At 37.0% G+C, this 17,970-nt stretch overlaps 1 protein-coding gene across 2 annotated transcripts in view; it reads right to left on the reverse strand.

The window, feature by feature from the left end:
* Positions 1–17,970, reverse strand: part of BLTP3A (bridge-like lipid transfer protein family member 3A) — a 64,056-nt gene that overhangs the window by 1,698 nt on the left and 44,388 nt on the right. Inside the window, exons 12-20 of one of the 2 annotated variants that reach the window (XM_063297609.1) lie at positions 16,496–16,637; positions 15,800–15,993; positions 13,057–14,606; positions 10,096–10,292; positions 8,226–8,377; positions 7,981–8,131; positions 5,154–5,419; positions 1,603–1,711; positions 1,091–1,206 (exon numbers count right to left, since the gene is read on the reverse strand). In XM_063297609.1, coding sequence (XP_063153679.1) covers positions 1,091–1,206; positions 1,603–1,711; positions 5,154–5,419; positions 7,981–8,131; positions 8,226–8,377; positions 10,096–10,292; positions 13,057–14,606; positions 15,800–15,993; positions 16,496–16,637 — 2,877 coding nt within the window. Of the gene's footprint in view, positions 1–1,090; positions 1,207–1,602; positions 1,712–5,153; positions 5,420–7,980; positions 8,132–8,225; positions 8,378–10,095; positions 10,296–13,056; positions 14,607–15,799; positions 15,994–16,495; positions 16,638–17,970 lie in introns of both variants that reach the window. The other variant, XM_063297607.1, reaches the window with a different exon arrangement.

The following is a 17,970-nucleotide window of genomic DNA, read 5'->3' on the forward strand; positions in this document are numbered from 1 at the left end:
AGCTAAAGCAAGGTATGAATATAATAAATAAATGAAATTATAACTAGAATAAATTTTCCAGGAAAACTATTTGCAGATTGAGAAGTCTAGTATTTACTGGAAGCCAAGAATTTAATGCAGTAACTAATTTCAGCACTTCTTATAAGAGAATGTTATCTGAGTTCCAACTGTTATTATCAGACTGGAAAGCAATTCAGATAACACGTTCTCTCACCTAGAGAGCAATAGATTTAGGGGGAGGGAAGCAAAAGCAATAAAGCAGCATGAATTAGCATGTTTCACTGAACCAGATAAAGCAGAATTCATGCTTATTGTCTTACGATAAAGATTATTATTTTATACCACTGAGTGCCTAAGTCTCACAGTGCAAAACATGCAATTAATGCTGCTTTTCCTGCCTGAATTATTTATTTTTTCTGAAAATAAACTGGAGTTCTCTGAAAGATGAAAAAGAAGCAACAAGATGATACTATAATATTTAACTTCGAGAGGAATTTTTTTAGATGGCTATTACACTCGATCACTATAATTAGAGTTGAGATTTATTTTAATGAAGTTACAAATAAGCTAATTAAATTAGAAATATATTTTCCACAACATGATCTATGTATGGTACTAAGGATTTATTTATCATTTAAACATTAATATGAAGAAGCTGTGTTACTGAAGATCATTATACCAGTGTAATATTACTGCATATCACTTTATCTTTGTTTTTTCTATCACTATTCCTCAATACAACCATAAACACTTTACAGCAATATCTGAATTAATATCTATTCCAATACCACAGCCTCTGGTGAAAACCAATTATTAAATGTCTTGTTTCAACATCCTGTTTCTGATAGCCATAACCACATTTTTAAAAGGTCTTAATAAGGAAACATATTTGCCCTTGTGTTTCCAAAAATGAAAGGGGGAAACTGAAGCGAAGGGTTACAGGACAAAGAACACAGAAGCACAGTACTTATGGTATTTACACAGAAGTAAATACCCCCAGAAAAAATAAACACACACACAGATTATTTGTCTCTACCATCTTTCCTTTTGTGATTGCAAGCTGTTTGGTACAAGGAGACATATGGCATACCTCTGGTTCATCATCACTTCCTGCTGAAACTATTGAGATTCTCTCTACTGGAATATGTTCTTCCTTAAGATTTTCCTGGATTGTCTTCTGGACAGAAGTTCCTTTTGTCTGTGCAGCTGGAAGGTAAAGTATAAATAATATATCTGCAATTACACAACAGTGATTCTTCTAGACTACCATCTCAACTGTTTTTTAGACTGAGCAAATGAATGTATTGGAACACGGTTGCTGATTAGCAGTATCTAACAGCATTACAGTCTCCCTACATTAGCACCTGTCTAATGTATTTCAGTGCAGCAGTTACAACAAAGGGAAGCTGAGATAGATTATAATAGCCTTCACCAAACTGGCACTCTTTACATGTACTGCAATCTAAATGACTGCAACTTCCAAAATTCCCAATACACATACAGGGTGTCAGAATTGGGAAAGCTGGGTTAGAGATTTCTAGGAGATAGTTATTTGAATTGCAGCCTCTTCAAGTCAGTGTCACCGGAATGTAGGATACTAACCTGTTATAAAGAATATTCCATCATCTTTACAATGAACAACAATGTGGTCCACTGCTAAGATTATAGGCACAGGACCAGGAGAGGTAGGATACACTCGAGGACTGTCATCCTAAAAAAACAAAGAAATTATCCTTTTTTGTGTTTTCTTTCTAATTACTTAATATAAGAATGTTGATGATGGCTGTTTCTATATGCTGTATTTGATAAAACCATAAAAACTGTTAGCAGAAAATAGAAAAATGAAATGAATTCAAGGCTGGGATTTAAGGCTGATGATGCACATACACAATAGCAAGGGACAAATTGGATAAATTGGATCTCCCCTGAAGGGAGGAGATGGGCTGGGACAAATTGTATGGATGGATAGATAAAATAGGGCTGAAATTTTGTGATCTTGGTGTTTGCTGAGCTTAGTTTTCTTCTCTTGTAAACAATCAGGAGTTGTACAGTAGCAGCTTTTCTGACAAATTTTTAAAAAAGGCATAACCTTTGGTGAGCTGCAGCTGATTTCATCAGATGCTGGGGGGTGGGGGTGAGGGTGGGAGAAGGTTGGCAAATGCAGGTTACAAATACCTTATCAATTAGCAATTGTAAAGTTCCCCTACAAAACTAGGCAATACTGTCAGTGCTTTGATATCAAGTGGGGTTTGCTGGCTTTTGATATGTACTTGTCCTACCTGCCTTGATCAGGGATCTTGGAGGCCTGTTTGATTGGCCTTGCTTAACTGCATTGAGTTATCTTTGGTTGTTCTTGCCTACTGTGTTGGTTTTCCCTTATCTGAGTGTTGTTTGTTTGTTATGTGATAATGGAGGATCTGGTCAAGGCTACAGTATTTGTTTCCTTTTGGGCCTTTGTTTTTTAATAGTTTGCAGACTGGATTTATCTGTGGATATTAAGCAAGCTAATCCAATGTACCTTTTATCATTTTGCTCTCAACAGCTGTATCATATATAATATTCTTCCTATAAGCATGTAATTCATGAAAACTAGTACAATCATAAATTTGTTAATCCCTAATATGCTAAGATGTCATGTTATTTTTCTACCTGGAAACATTCAGATACTCTTCTGTTTCTCCTTCATTGTCCTTTACTACCAGGTTTTTCTTGTTCCCATTTCAAACAGTATAAAAACTTAATTCCTGAATTACATAGCAATTTGACCTTCTTAAGCATAATTACCCAGATTATATCAGGATAGTGAAGATTAGTCTCCTGATCATTTCTCAAAAATATTTAGCATTGACATAGCAACCAATATAATTCCTTTTGAATAAGCTGGAAAGCATTTAAATGCATACAACTTTCTATATAGGGACAAGGGAAAGACATCTGTAGCCTGTTATGGACCATCTGTTTGCTCAGATCAATTTCAGGCATTCATTGTCCTAATTTACAAAATGAAATTAGAGCTTTTCTAGCAGAGGCAAGTGCCTGAGGCTGGAGGCAATTAACTCTTCAATGAGCTTAAAAGGCAAAATAACATAAAAGAGAGGGGAAAATGAGATATTAAACCTTGACTGAAAAGGGGTTTCAGATTGTCTTCACTGATAAATACCAAAACAGATGTATAATAAGTTGTTACTTTTTTTATTATAAACTAATCATATTCATACATTTCAAGAAAAGCAGTCTGCTACAGTAGCCACCTGCCTATCAAACTGTTCTGGGGTAAGGGATAAAGTCAGGAAGGTGAAAAAATCCAAGGAATAATCTGTTGATGGGAGGAATTTGAACGTACTTTTTCATCCCAATTTAAGCATAAGAGAGAAGGGAGGAAGCATCATTTTATCAGTCCACCTGAAATACCAACTCTGTTAGGCTCTGTCACCTCCTAAATTGTACCCAGCTGCTTTTTAAAAATAATTTTTAAATTTAAGAGTTTGGGCCTGAACGTGTATTTTCCCTTTCAATCTCTATTCTTTTTAGATTGTAAGAGATTGGCTTTTCTCCCTGATGCTTTCTGGTAGAAGACCAATAATATAAATTAAAAAATGAAATTTTACATCTCTGGTATTCCTTTCTTCTAAACCAAATACTGTAGTTCTTAGCATTTGTAACTTTCTTTCAAGGAAAAATGCTCTATCTCCTAAATATCTGAATTTCAGTATCTGACTTTTCTAGTTATTTCTTTGAAATATAATGATCAAAACTAGTCACTGTACTGCTGTACGAGAATATTGCATAAAGATATTAGAAAATTGTAATGTTGATTCCTTAAATGATCCCAAGCACAGAATCAACCTGCTGTTGATTCACATTTCTTGCAGGATCTCTTTCCTAGTTTTGGTGATTACAGATCTTTAATGCAAATGTGCCAATGTATTTGCCATTTTGTTGTCAGTCTTTTTACTTTAAATATCTCTTTAGAGTACTTTGCATTTTTTTTTCATTTTGAATATTTTGAATACTTTGCTGCCATCCATCAGATTGGACAACTCATGGTTCACCCTTAACTCCAGGTCTTTTTTTTAATGAGTGAAAAACTAATGGTCCTAAGAGATATCCCACTTCTTTCCTCCCTACACCATAACAATTATCCCTTAATTCCTACCCATATTTATTTACATACAGTATACTTCATTACACAATTTTGTCATTAAAACAATTTAAGTGGTGTGTATGTGTGTGTGTGTGTGTGTGTGTGTGTATACCTGTGTGTGTGTGTGTGCCCATTCAATCATGTCTGATTCTGGGAGACTGCCTGAACCAGTCCCTGCAGTTTTCTTGGCAAGGTTTTTCAGAAGTGGTTTGCCATTGCCTCCTTCCTAAAATAAATACCAATCAATCAAACCTCTAAAGAATGTAAAGAATATTCCTTAAAAATCATCTGATAGAAAACAGCAATACTAAACTCAAACAGATGATACAGACACACCTATTAATTCTGTACAAACAGAGATGCCTTTTGTTGGTACAAAGTGCTCCATGTCAATTACAATTGAATATGGAAGGAATTCCACAACTATGATGAATACCATTTCTTGATGTAGCACACTCAGTAGGTACCCAAGCTAGATCTTAGCAAATTGGCAAGTATATATTTCATAAGAGACTTTGTCAGAACCTTTTTGAAAGCCCTACTCTCTTTGTCCTGACAATGAAGACTAAGCATAACAATTTGATATAGGGCAATACGGAGAGATCTGGGGTTTCCACAAAAGCACTAGGAGGTCACATGTGGCCTGCACATGGTGGGTTACCTGCCATATTCTGAAAGATTAGTGAGAAGAGCTTTGCAAAAATCATGTTCAATTTTCTTCAGCAAAGGATGTTTTATTTTATTACACTTATTTTACTGTGAACTATCAAAATGGCTTTCAATATTAATAGTGATATTCAGTATCAAATTATATAAGCATCTTAAATTTTAATTATTTGAGAATAAGCCATTTGTCTAATTTAAGTATGTTATATAATTATTGTAAAATCTTTTAAATTAAAAGCAAGGAAAAAAAATAACTCTCTCAGAAAACCTAGAAATAGAAATGGATTCCACAGGAATTTCCTATGTTTCCCAACTCTTATTAATACTAAGAGCACAAACTTACCTTCAGTGTAATCTTGGTATTCACAATTTCAATCTTCATGGGAATAACTTCAGGAACAACCTCATCCTCAAGGAAGAGGCCAATGCTAGAAAGCGATGATGTCAGCAGCTCTGCCTCATAGCTATGGATCAGCATATGAAAAAATCCATTTTGGACAGCCAGAGGTGAGTGCACTATAGCACTTGGTCCAATTTCACATCGTAAACACACTTCAGGTTGAGTTTGGATAGTTTCAGTGGTTATAGGCCTCTCTGTGTTTGGATCTCCTGAATGAATAAAATCATTGTAGTGGATAACTTTCAGTAATAATTATATTTTGTTGTTAGTAGTGTTGATTTAATATAATTTATAATAGCTAGTAAAAAGCACAATTATTTTCCAAGACTCCATGCAATTGAATTTTATTTTCCTTGGATCAACAGTGTCCCTAATCGTAATTAAGAAATAGCCTTTAAAGACAGACAAAATATTTTAACATGTTCCTAGGAATCTATTCTCTTGCTTTCAGCTTTCTTCAAGCTAATAAATACCACATCAGGTAGATATTTAGCCTTATTCCTAGTATACCTGCCTTTTAAATTTTGAGTTTTCAATTCTTTCTATGGGTGGCTTTTTCCAACCATCCTTTTTGCTAGGGCTGGGCAAAGCATACGAAAGAGGAATTTTACAAACTGAATGCAAGAAAAGCTCCATCCTTCAAAGCATTAAAGCCATGTCCTTTGGAAGATTCACACAACTGCTTCGAAGGCTTTCCCTGGCTCTTTGAAAATGTGTGTACATGCAGAGCCATGTCACTTGTAGACTCAGTGAAGTGGGACTACCTTTTTACTCCCTTAACAAGCATTCATTTAGCAACTGTTTGAAGTTACAATGGCGCTAAAAGAAGTGACTTATGACCAGTCCTTGCACTTATGACCACTGCAGCGTCCCTGCAGTCACGTCATTACAGTTCGGGCACCTGACAACCGTCACACATTTACAACAGTCACAGCATCCTGTGGTCACGTGATCTCCATTTGCAACCTTCCCAGCCAACTTCTGAGAAGCAAAGTCAATGGGGAAGCTGGAAGGAGGTCAGTAGTGGGCATATGATGTCTTGCTTAACCATCATGACTGATGTGCTTAATGACTGCAACTGGGACTGCTGTCGCTAAGCAGGGTGGTCATGTGATGTTTTGCTTAACCACTTCACTTAGTGATGGAGTTGCCAGTCCCAATTAGGGTTGTTAAGTGAGGCATACCTGTATTTCATTCTGTTTTGTCTTACATCTGCCCAAAGACCAGAAGATGTAAACACAACCTACATTTTTCTTTTAGAAGAATATGTTCCCTTTGCTGGAAACTAGTGTTCTTAAAACAATGTGCTTCAAGAATCTAAAGACTCAATTACATTACAGCAGCAGTGTAATTTTCTACTCAATGCTCACACTGCAAACCTAAACATAATACTCTTCTGAAATCAGTTGATGATATTTAGAAACATACAGGTATTCTAAATAGGGGATGAAATAAATGGAAAAACAAATGAGTGAAATAAGGCACATGCATGTAAAAAGAGAAAAGGACATTTACTATACTGGGACCAGTGGTGCAATCTGGAGTTAGCTACAGTAATTAGGATAGGGATGAGAAATCTCTAACATGACCAAATTGAGTCCAGCCTGCAGATTTTCTTAACCTGGCCCTTGCTTTCTTCTTTTTGGCCCACTAAAACAGCTCCTTGCCAGAGAAGGGCAGAATAATCTGTCCTTCTGCGAGCAGCCTGTTGCACATCTCTGGTGAGTGGAGAATAGAAAGAAGCCCTTCTGCAGCCCCAGCAAAAATATGATGTTCTGCTGAAAAAGTGTTAATTAATTAACAAATTAATTCAAATCAGAGTACTTGGCTAGAAAATTGAATTAGGGTGCTCCCTTTGTCAGATATGTATTTGCAGAAATACATTAAACAAAGAGATCTGGATGGCAAAGAGAATGAAAGGAGTGTCAAAAGAGAATGAAAACCCACAGCTCTAACTGCATAATATTTTGGGGGCTTAGGGGCATGGCTGGCATTTGAGCTTGATGCTAAGAGTTACCCTCCAGAAATTAGATGGGGTAAGGGAAAAAAAATTGGATAAAATTAATTAAATACGACTAATGTAATTTCTTACGCATTTAATAATTTCTCCTTCTGCCATTCTCCAAACTGCAGTTTGGTAGCAACGTCTGAGAGATCTCTGGAAGCTGCAACTGAAACTCTTGGGGCCGCAGACAGCCTTAGCTCTGTCCACATCTTGTACCAGCCCTATACCACTATAGACAGCTCCAGAGAAAAGTGACCCTCAACAGAAAATAAGATTCTCCAATTCAGAGTTAGAAGATAGGGGGTTCTTCTAGTACCTTAATCATTTGCTTTGTTTCTTACCACTAGGAAAGAGGAAGAATGGTTGTAGCTAAAGAATGATTAGTTCTTTATCCTTCACCTCTCTTAAGGACATGTAGGAGAAGAGCTGGGTTAATCTATGGTAGCAAAAAATCAGTAGTCTGGTAGCACCTCTAAGTATCAAGCAAATGCAATTCCTCTGCCTCTTATTTTCTTCAGCTCAGCCTATAACACTTAGAATGAAGGAACCTCTTAGCATGTCTGGTTTCAAAAATTATCTGCTGTTTTTCCCCAGCTTTTTCCCCCCGTTGGTGAGAGGAAGGAAAGAGTGATTATTATTTCAGTATCACTTATATACAAAGACACGAAACTGTGCTAGCAGAGAAAAGTTTTACTTACACAGGTCTGTGCATTTGCATCAGAGCTGCCAAATTGCTGCCAAATATTTTGTTGGCCATTAACATACCTGTGGAAGCATTCTGCAGGTAGTGCCACATGCTTATATTTCCTAGATGTTCAGGAGCTAGCTTCATAACTTGAAGAGCAAGTGTCATATCATCTCCTTTTGATTCTATTACACAATTTAGTTCATTCATTCTTAACACCAAGACAGAAACCTAAAACAGAAGCCACCAGAATAAATGGATGCTGCTCTCAAATTCCACAGAAAAATTGTTGCCAAAATAATAAGAAAAATTGCAAGAATCTGACCAGCTGGGTATTAGGATCCTGTCCGCTCAGAGAAGCTGAGCTGTTAATATATGTTGATCCTCTTTCTTCGTCTCCCACTGCGCTTTCTCGAATGTCTCTATCATTAAGGATCTGGGGAAGTTGTCCTAGGGTAAGAAGATCGAGGCTAGGCTCTGAAAGAAAAGTAAAAATAACATTGTAAATAATTTTTTTAGCACAGAAAAGATTGTCAGAATTCTGGAAAAAAAAAAATCCGCATCTTTTCAGTACTAATTCTAATATGAATTATCTAGAATTCCCAACTCTTTTGCCACCAAAAAAGGAAGGTTTTAAAACTGAAGTAAATTCTTCTATACAGAACAATGTGAAATCACATCTGCCAGTTCTTTAGCTGGTGTTGGCCTTCATTCACAATGAGTTCTTCCCAAGAACCTAGGATTCTTATTCTTTGTTTGTTTATTTATTTTCAACTCAAGGCAATGAACATACCCAATACTCCTGTCTTCTATTTTCCCAACAACCCTGTGAGGTGGATTGGGCTGAGAGAGTGTGACTGGCTCAAAGTCACCCAGCTGGCTTCCATGCCTAAGTCTCCTGCTTTCTAGGCCAGCACCTTAACTGCTACACTAAAGTGGCTCACTTTAATTCTAATTAAATCTCTTTAATTTTTAAAATTTTAAGATTTATATATCTTTCCATAAAAATAAGTAACATTTAGATTTGAATGTAATAATCAAAAGATGGATTAAAATCCAACACTTACTTCTCAGGAGAAGTTATGAATGGTTATTCTGCTAACTTTGTCATATTTATGACATTTGAATATTACAAATATTATTCACCTAAATGTATTGCCCTCTTTATTGATCAGTCAACGTTGGCAGCATGTAGCCAACTTTGACAGATTTAGGAAGTTAAGCAGGGTTTGCCCTTGCTAGTATTTAAACAGAGAACAATTTGTGAAGGTCAGGGTTGTAGGCTAGACATCAACATTAAAAAAAACATACTGGAAGAAGGACATGGCAAACCACCAAGAATACTGCATGGATTGCTCATCTTAAAGAGCAATTTTACTTAATGGGGAAAAAAGACTTAGAACAAAAGAACTTCCAATAGAAGAGAATATATGTAGCTCAGGATTAACATCAACATCACATGATGTTATCTAGTTGGGTAATGAAACATCTGCAAACAGACAACCAAGCTCAGAGTGCACCAAGGACTCCACAACAAAAAAAGCGTTAGAGCATGACTCCCATCTTTCTTCATCTCAGTATTTGATTCTCAGTTTCTGTTACTTTTGTAAGGTTATCAACATCAATTACATGACCATAAAAATCTATAACAAGAAAAAAGTCTCACCATCAAAACACTCAACAAGAATTAATAAATAGGCTATGGCTACTCTTTTAACATCCAAACATAACCATTTAGCAGAGCAGATTATATGATTCTCAACATCACTCATTATTGTCACACTGCCTTGGGGCTGCTAAGAGTAGTTCCCTGATGATTCCTTATGCCTGCAGTAAAAGCTGGATCAATGCCCACCAGACTCTCTGTTCCAGCTAGCCTTTAAAAAAAAATTCTTTGAATTAAAAAATGAAATAGGAAGCTGGCATATCGTAAGACAAAGCACTAATGTATTTATTCACAGGAATATCTTTGGGCCCAACAGAGGTTCCATTGGGATGATACAGACCAACCACTGTGGTAAATGACTGTTTTGTGACTGGACCTGCCACAGCAGTTGTTTTGTGAATATGCAATTCTCCCAAGGTAGCCATTTTGCAAGTCATCCTCTAAAATACCAAACCTTTTACTTCACAGTTCCATTAAGTTCCATTTGATTAATTTATAATAGGACCAAAAACAAGTTAGCTCTTATTACCTGAATCCATAAGCATTACAAAGCCATCACTGCCATCACTATCTACTGACAGTCTATCTTCAAGACCACTGCCATCTAGTGAACTGGTATCGAAGGAATGTTGTGAAGCAGTCTTCTTCATGGAGGAGAAACGCATACATTCGCCACCACTTCCTACTTGAGTTGCTGCTGCCTCTTCAGGTTTTGGTGAAAGATCTCTGCTGACAATCACAGATAAAAGTTGGCTGGTATTAATGAACACAGTTATCACAGGAGCCTACAGATGCAGCCATAACTATTTCTACCCCTCCAATTTTTCCCAAAGAATCCCAACTTGTCGTGAAATAAGTTAAAACTGACACAAGTAAATGGCATCCGCCATTCTTTATTCTATAGTCCTTACAGCAGACACTTTGTTTTTGATGTATGTCTTTACATATTCTTGTAATAAATGAAAATGGCATGGACATAATTATTGGTAGCCCTTAGAAGTTAAAAGACATTATTAGAGTTTAGTGATCCCTCAAGCAGACTATTTACTTAAATTAGTATCACAGGTGTCTCTAATCTCAAGCTGTCACTCAGCCTATTTGAACAGAGAAAAGTATTCACCCAGGCATTTTGTGTCATTATGTGCAGAAAAATGAATGTGAATGAGACAAAGAAGAGAGTTGTCTGAAGGGGAAAGGAAGAAGGTAATAGCCAAGCATGGTAAAGTTAAAGGCTATGAAACTATCTCTAAAGAGCTTCGTGGTCCTGTGATCATGACTGCTAATTTTATCAAGAAGTTTAAGGTCCACGGGCCAATCTCCCTTGACGTGGCTGCAAGAGGAAAATCGACCCCAGATTGAACAGAAGGATAGTTTGAATGTTGTAGAAAGAACCAAAGAAAATTTCAAAACAGATCCTGGCTGACCTCCAACATCAAGATACAACAATATCAAGTTGCACCTTCTGTCACTATCAGACTGAAGTGGCCTTCATGGTAGAAGACCCAAGAAGACCCCACTTCTGAAAGACAGATACAAAAAATCCAGACTGGAGTTTGCTAAAATACATGTTGACAAGGCACAGTCCTTCTGGGAGAATGTCCTTTAGCAGATGAAACAAAATTAGAGCTTTTTGGTAAGTCAGCAGCACAGCAGCTCTATGTTCCCAGAAGAAAAAATGATGCTTTTAAAGAAAAGAACACCATCCCTACTGTGAAACATGGAGGAGACTCTATAATGTTAAGGGGTTGCTTTGCTGCCTTCGGCACTGCCTTGAATCTGTGCAGGACACAATGAAATTAGAACATTATCAAGGCATTCTGGAGTGAAATATAGTGGCCAAAGTTCTGTCTCTGTCTCCAGCCAGATAATGACCCAAAACATACATCTAAGAGAACCCAGTAACGGTTGAAAAGCAAACATTGGATTGTTCTGAAGTGGCCTGCTATGAGTCCTGATCTGACTTCATATATGGAAAAAGCTGAAGATTACAGTTGGGAGAAGGACCCATCAAACCTAAAATAACTGGAGCAGATTGCTCAAGAAGAATGCGACAAATTGCCAGTTGAGAAGTGTAGAAGTCTTATTCAAAGCTACAGAAAGCACTTGATTGCAGTTATTGCATCAAAAAGATATGCTACAAAATAGTAAGTACCAATAATTATGTCCATGCTGTTTTATCTACAAGAATACGTTAAGTCATACATCAAAAGCAAAGTGTCTACTCTGTGGAATAAACAATGGTAGATGCCATTTACTTGTGTCAGTTTCAACTTATTTTATGGCAATTGGGAATTCTTTGGGAAAAATGGAGGGATATCAATACTTTTGGCTGCGTCTGTATTACACATGCAATTTTGTACTCTGCAAGAAAAATACATTGCAGTTCCCTCCTTTCTACTACTCTGACAGGAGTGGCAGATACATTTTGTCTCACTAGAATCTTAAACGTATTTCCTATAAGCAGTATTTTACCACACACACTCACTCACAAAGGAATAAGTACAAAGAGGAATTAGGAGACACCAAGAAGCTGCTTCAGTGACTTCAGCGTATGGAATGAAATGAGGTTTTGCCTCCTGTCAATTGTTACATGACCACAGTGATTACCTCTATTGGGTTGAAAACATGGCAAAGACATGTTGTTGTTGTTGAGTCGTTTACGACTCATGGCGACCCTATGTATAACAGAACGAAATGCTGTTCGGTCTTGTGCCATATGCCTGACTGTTCCAATGTTTGCATCCATTGTCACGGTAATTGTATCAATCCATCACATTGAAGGTCTTCCTCTTTTCCGCTGGCCCTCAACTTTACCAAACATGATGTACCTTTCAAGCGATCGGTCCTTCCTGATGATGTGCCCAAACTATGAGAGTCTAAGCCTAGTTATCTTCACCTCTAGGGAACATTCTGGTTGTATTTCTTCTAAAACTCATTTGTATGGCAAAGACATAGGGATCGCTAAATAGATTGGCTTAACTGGTACTATTCATAATGCCATTTTTAAGTCTGAAAAAAAGAATCAGCATAAAGGTCTGAAAAGGCAAATTGTCCATAGTCTAGGGAGGTAAGATCACAGTAATAAATTTGTTACCAAAACAAAAAACAAAAAAACACCAGCATAGTACAACTGCTTACAGAATACTAAAGGATTTCTCAAAAAACAATCTATAATGTATATAGTTTGTTTCTAAAATCCTAAAACTACAATTCATTAATATCACAGCATATTAGTTCATCATAAAGCCAGTATATAGGGCAAGTGATGGGGCAAGGCTCCCTTACTGACAAGCCTCATAGTAGAAATGTAGTCAAAGCAGAGCTATAATCAAAGGCACATTAAATATTTCAATAGCAGGGCAAGGGTAAAATAAAATGAACTTCATATTACATTTGCACAAACTCACAAAGGAAGACAGGGCAGGAGATGATAATGGGTATTACTGCCACTATCATCTTAATTGTAGCACTAGTTTAAAATATTACTCACTTGATTTGGGGATTGAACAGCATTTTCTGCATAGTGGAAGCCATTTTTTCCTTGCTGAAGCTGAAAGCATCTTTTGTTATTGACATGGCTTCTTTAGTGAGGTCCATAGTCACATGCAAAGCTTCCTTGGTAGCATCCTTTGTTATATTCAATGCACTAGATAATTCCAACTCCATGTTTCTTAATGGAATCAACTCTTCTTGCCCATTGAGGGAGACTTGTATACCACCTAAAGGATCTACAATGGAAGATGGTCTGGAAGGAAGAACGTCAGATGTCTTAGAAAGGTTGGCAAGCTCATACTGTTTCTCTGCACCAAGGATTTCTTCAGCTTCATGTGCTTCTTCTATAGGGACCTTCTGTCCAGTGGTTTGACTGTGAAATTCTGCTTCTGTCAAGGATCCATCAGTCTGGGATTTCAGCATTCCATTTTGCAATGCAGTCGTATTGCTACCTATATTCTCAGATCCACTATCTTCTAACATTTTTGTGGGACTGCCATTTTCCTTCTCAAAGCTAACATCTGACTTCAGTTCTTTGCCTTCAGCAGTTAGTCCTTCCCTACTGTCTGAAGGTGAGAGTTCAGATTCAATTAGACTGGTAGTATCTGAATCCTCAGATCTAGGTTCTAGTGAAGAACCAGGAACAGGATGCATTAGCAAAGCCACCTCAGTACTGTTGAACATGATGCCTATGCAAGTGGTTACAGAATCTAAAGGTGACCCAATTATTTCCAGGGTATCTAGGGTAAATTGCTCTTGAAAAGTCTGCAGGACTTCCCTCATTCTAAGTAGCATCAAATACTGATAATGGTTGAGTTGCACCTTCACATGTGCACTTGAATATAGAAGAACATGGATATCAGCAGATACTTCCATATCATGATCATTTCCTTCATTATTAACAGTACATCTGTTTTCTTCCAAGACTTCCTTTGCCTCAGGGGTAAGGTAGATGCTTCTCAAATTCTGCTCAGTCTTTGATCTTTGGCAGAACTGCTCCTCACTGGAAAAGTCCTGGTTCTTAGCATGGTTACTAAAAGTAGTGGAAGATCTAAGTTTAACTTGTGAGATAGATGAGACCTGCAGCATTGTTGTCTGGACTTCCTCCCATTTCTTTGGGAGGCAAGCCCACACACAGAGTGGAAAAGGATAGATAAAGTTAAGGGCCTCCCCTTTGGAGCTCTTGGTCCCCTCAAAGTCCAAGGAGATCTGGGTAAAATTAACAGACCAAAGATCTTCAAAAATGGAAGATTTGCCAGGGAAATGGCAGAAATCTGTATGTTGCTGGACACTGGTATCCACTTGGTATGCATGACGTAGAAAGAGAGTATGCAAGAGACTAAAGTTGTCCTGAAATTTAGGAAATTTGGTATAGCTAGAGTGGAAAAATTCAGAAGCAGCAAATCTACGGAACAGGTTCTGCAGGGCTAAACAACTGCAATGAGGTGCATGCCTTGTATTGGTAGCTGTCACTTCTGATGTGCAAATGGAGAGACACTGGGGACGATCCTGGTGATCAATTACTTTCTTGTCCACTGGGATGTTTACCTGTATTAATTACAGAAGGAATATTAAAAAGGTTCTATATAGCTGTAAAAATGCACTGCAGCTAGAAAGAAAACTAAAATGACTCAAGTGATTATTTAAAAGATGCTTACAGCACACTGTTAATGCATTATCTTGATAGCCAGTTATTTATATTAGCAATAGGCAACTGAAGCTGGCAGGTGGTGATCTACATAAGGCCACACAACTATGTCATGGCTGAGTAAGGAAATGATGGAGTTTCCCAAATTTAACATATGATTTCACAAGACATTTGTAGTCTACGTTACAGAAATATACTAATATGTTTTGAAACAGTTTTACCATAGCTAGAAGACTCTACTAATCTACTTTTTTTATCATTCAAAGCCTTGTACTACAAGCACTGATTCAGGAGAATTTTACTTTATAGGGCTTGTAGGAGGAGAGACATGTTAGTCTATGGTAGCAAAGTAAGGAGAAGGAATCTGGTAGCATCTTCTTCAACTAACAAATTTTATAAAAAGGCATAAGCTTTTGTGAGCTGCATAAAAAGCATATGCCTTTTAACAAAATTCATTAGTCAGAAAAGGTGCTACCAGACACCTGATTTTTTTCTTTCACAGAACTGGGTTTATAATGAGTTTAACTGACTTCATCTATTTTCAAAAGGTGTATGTTGATGTCACTGCAATAATAAAAGTTAATCCTGAGTAACTTTTGAGTTACAATAAAAATCAATTAAAATGACCGTATGAAATGATCCAGTTAAAAAATTATCATCCCATACAGCACCAAATAAAAAGGGGTTGCAGGTGATCTAAAAGCTGCTGGTGGATAAAACAGACAAGCCTACCGGAGCTTTTCACAATTAATTGTCCTACTTGAAATGTGCTTGCTTCTTCTCATGCACATCCACTACACTTTGAAGAGTGCAGAGATACAAAGGACATCCCCAGTTGTTGACATAATATCATACACATAACCATAATCTTATTAATGAACAATCAATGACTTTCTCTCAGACTGGCAGCTTTCATGATTTTCTGCAATGTAGCCCTGAAGAAATCTGTCAAACCTTTCACTACTTCCACAGGAAGAAAGAACAAAGAGATTGTTCCACAAAAAGAAATTGTCCCTCACCCACCCTCCTTACCTCAAGAGGTTTTTGTCTGCTTAATGTAAGACACAGTAGAACAAAAAGCAAATAAACAAACCTTTAATGTAAAGCCATCCAATCTAATATCAATGTGTTCATCCCTTTTCCCCGAGTTCTCCAGCTTGTATATAGCTTTAAATTGTTGTAGACTGCGATAGAGATCAAGGCAGAATACATTCAGCCAAAGCATGCTCCCTGTGTCCAAAGTGAAAACCAAACCATTCATCTGCAGGTACAGGTTTGGACATGGGACTGGTGAAAAGAAGAAAAATAAAGGTTAGTGTTCCATCGATGTCTTGCCTCCAATAGCAGTCAATCTTGAAATCAATGTTAAAACACCTTAGATCAGCTACTGACCATGCTGGCTGGGGATGATGGGGGTTGTAGTCAACACATATGGACAGCACCAGTTGGGGAAGGCTGCCTTAAATGGTTCTAGTGGGATGCCTCATGCCCCCTACAGGCCTTCTTTGGGCAAATTTCCAAATCCCCAGGGAGACAGAGCATAAGACTCCTAAACTGTAATAAGGAAATAGAAAGAACAGGATGCTTCCAGATAGAGAGCTCTTAGCATTGCCAATAAAAGGGCTGTGCAGCTACTATTCTATCTTTACAGATTTCTTGTATTAAGGAAAACAAGAATGAAATGGAGGGGAAATATGGGAAGGTTAAACTGAAGGAAATAATAATTTTGACACCCTCCTTTATCAAATTTGGTGAAAGATTAGAGGAACATGATTCCTGAGATGGTCACCTGGAAAAGTAGTGTGATCTGGAAAATAGTACTCTGTGAATACTATATGGATGGCTGCCGTATGTTCAGGAAGATTCAATAATTTCCTCCTACATGAAAGTAATGTTGAAGGTTTCTTACTATGCTGTCCAGCTGTGGAAACCTGGAAGGCAACAGAAATATAGGTACACATAGGTACATACACATGAATGTATGACTGTAATTCTATTTGGTGTTTCACACTTAAGTGTATGTAATCTAGGACACAAAGGTAAAGATCTTAGAAGAAGAAAAGCACCAGACATTGAAATGTTGTAAGTGTTGTTATTCAGTATTGTTCAAATAATAATCTGTCCTTGTCTTATAAGTAATTGTCTATTTTGTTTTGTGGGAAAATGAACAGAATATGAGACAGCAGTTTGAAGTGAATCTTATTCCCCCAAGAAACCTCTTTTCTTTTTTGGGTGGCAGACTGCTCTATTGTAATGCAGTTCTTTTGTTAATTAATCATTTTAAAAAAGGATATAAACCATGAAAGACAGCAGCTGTATCAAAAGAATAAGATAGTAAAATATAATTAGCAAAATACAAGTACGGGTAGTCCTCGTTTAGTGACTGTCTCTTTTAGCAACTGTTCGCAGTTATGATGGTGATGAAAAAGTAACTTTACGACCAATCCTCGCATTCACAACCTTTCCAGGTCTGTAAAGCAAAGGAAAACGGTTTACCAACTGCTTCACTTAACGACTGAGTTGCCGGTCCCAATTGTGGTCACTAAACAAGGACTACCTGTATGTAAACATGGGATCTAAAATGTCATGGAGATAACAGTTTTTCAATATAACTCTAGTTACTTACAGCGGTATAAAATGTGTTACGTCATTTCTTAAAGGAAAAACAAAATTGCTATTGAGCTTTAAACTAAGAGTAACTGGTTAACACAGTGTAAATCACTAACTAGAATTATAGGCTGTAATGAATTAGATCAACACTAGAAATCTAATTTCTTATAAAGTTTAAATAAAGACTTTAAATGTGAAAAATCAAAAAAGAATATTTGTATTGAGACCAGTTAAAATCAAACTTCAAAAAATTAAACAGACATATATTTTAGTTATCTGTTCTTTAAAAATCAGAAATAAGTAAGCAGGTATTTATGATTTGACTCTGAAGGGAAGAAAATTAAGAGATCAACTTAAGCTTTTACAAATCTTATTGGATGAAATAGTATTTTTGGAAGATGGCAATGGTCCATGGTGCTGCTCTAGCCAATCATGCCATACCAATGATATTGGCTGGGACTGCTGGGTTTTGTAGTTTAGTGCAGGGAACAAATAATTATCTATTCTTACCTTTGATTTTGAACTGAAACTACCTGATGACCCTTGAAGGGAAGGAGACTGATAATAAAAACCAGGTTGTTGCCTTTTCCTTGGTGTGGAGAGGAGCCAAGTGATCACTATAGCTGTGCGCGCCAATAAACAATGCTTTGTTGC

This window comes from Candoia aspera, chromosome 3, assembly GCF_035149785.1.
Source record: "Candoia aspera isolate rCanAsp1 chromosome 3, rCanAsp1.hap2, whole genome shotgun sequence".
In the NCBI taxonomy this organism is placed as follows: domain Eukaryota; kingdom Metazoa; phylum Chordata; class Lepidosauria; order Squamata; family Boidae; genus Candoia; species Candoia aspera.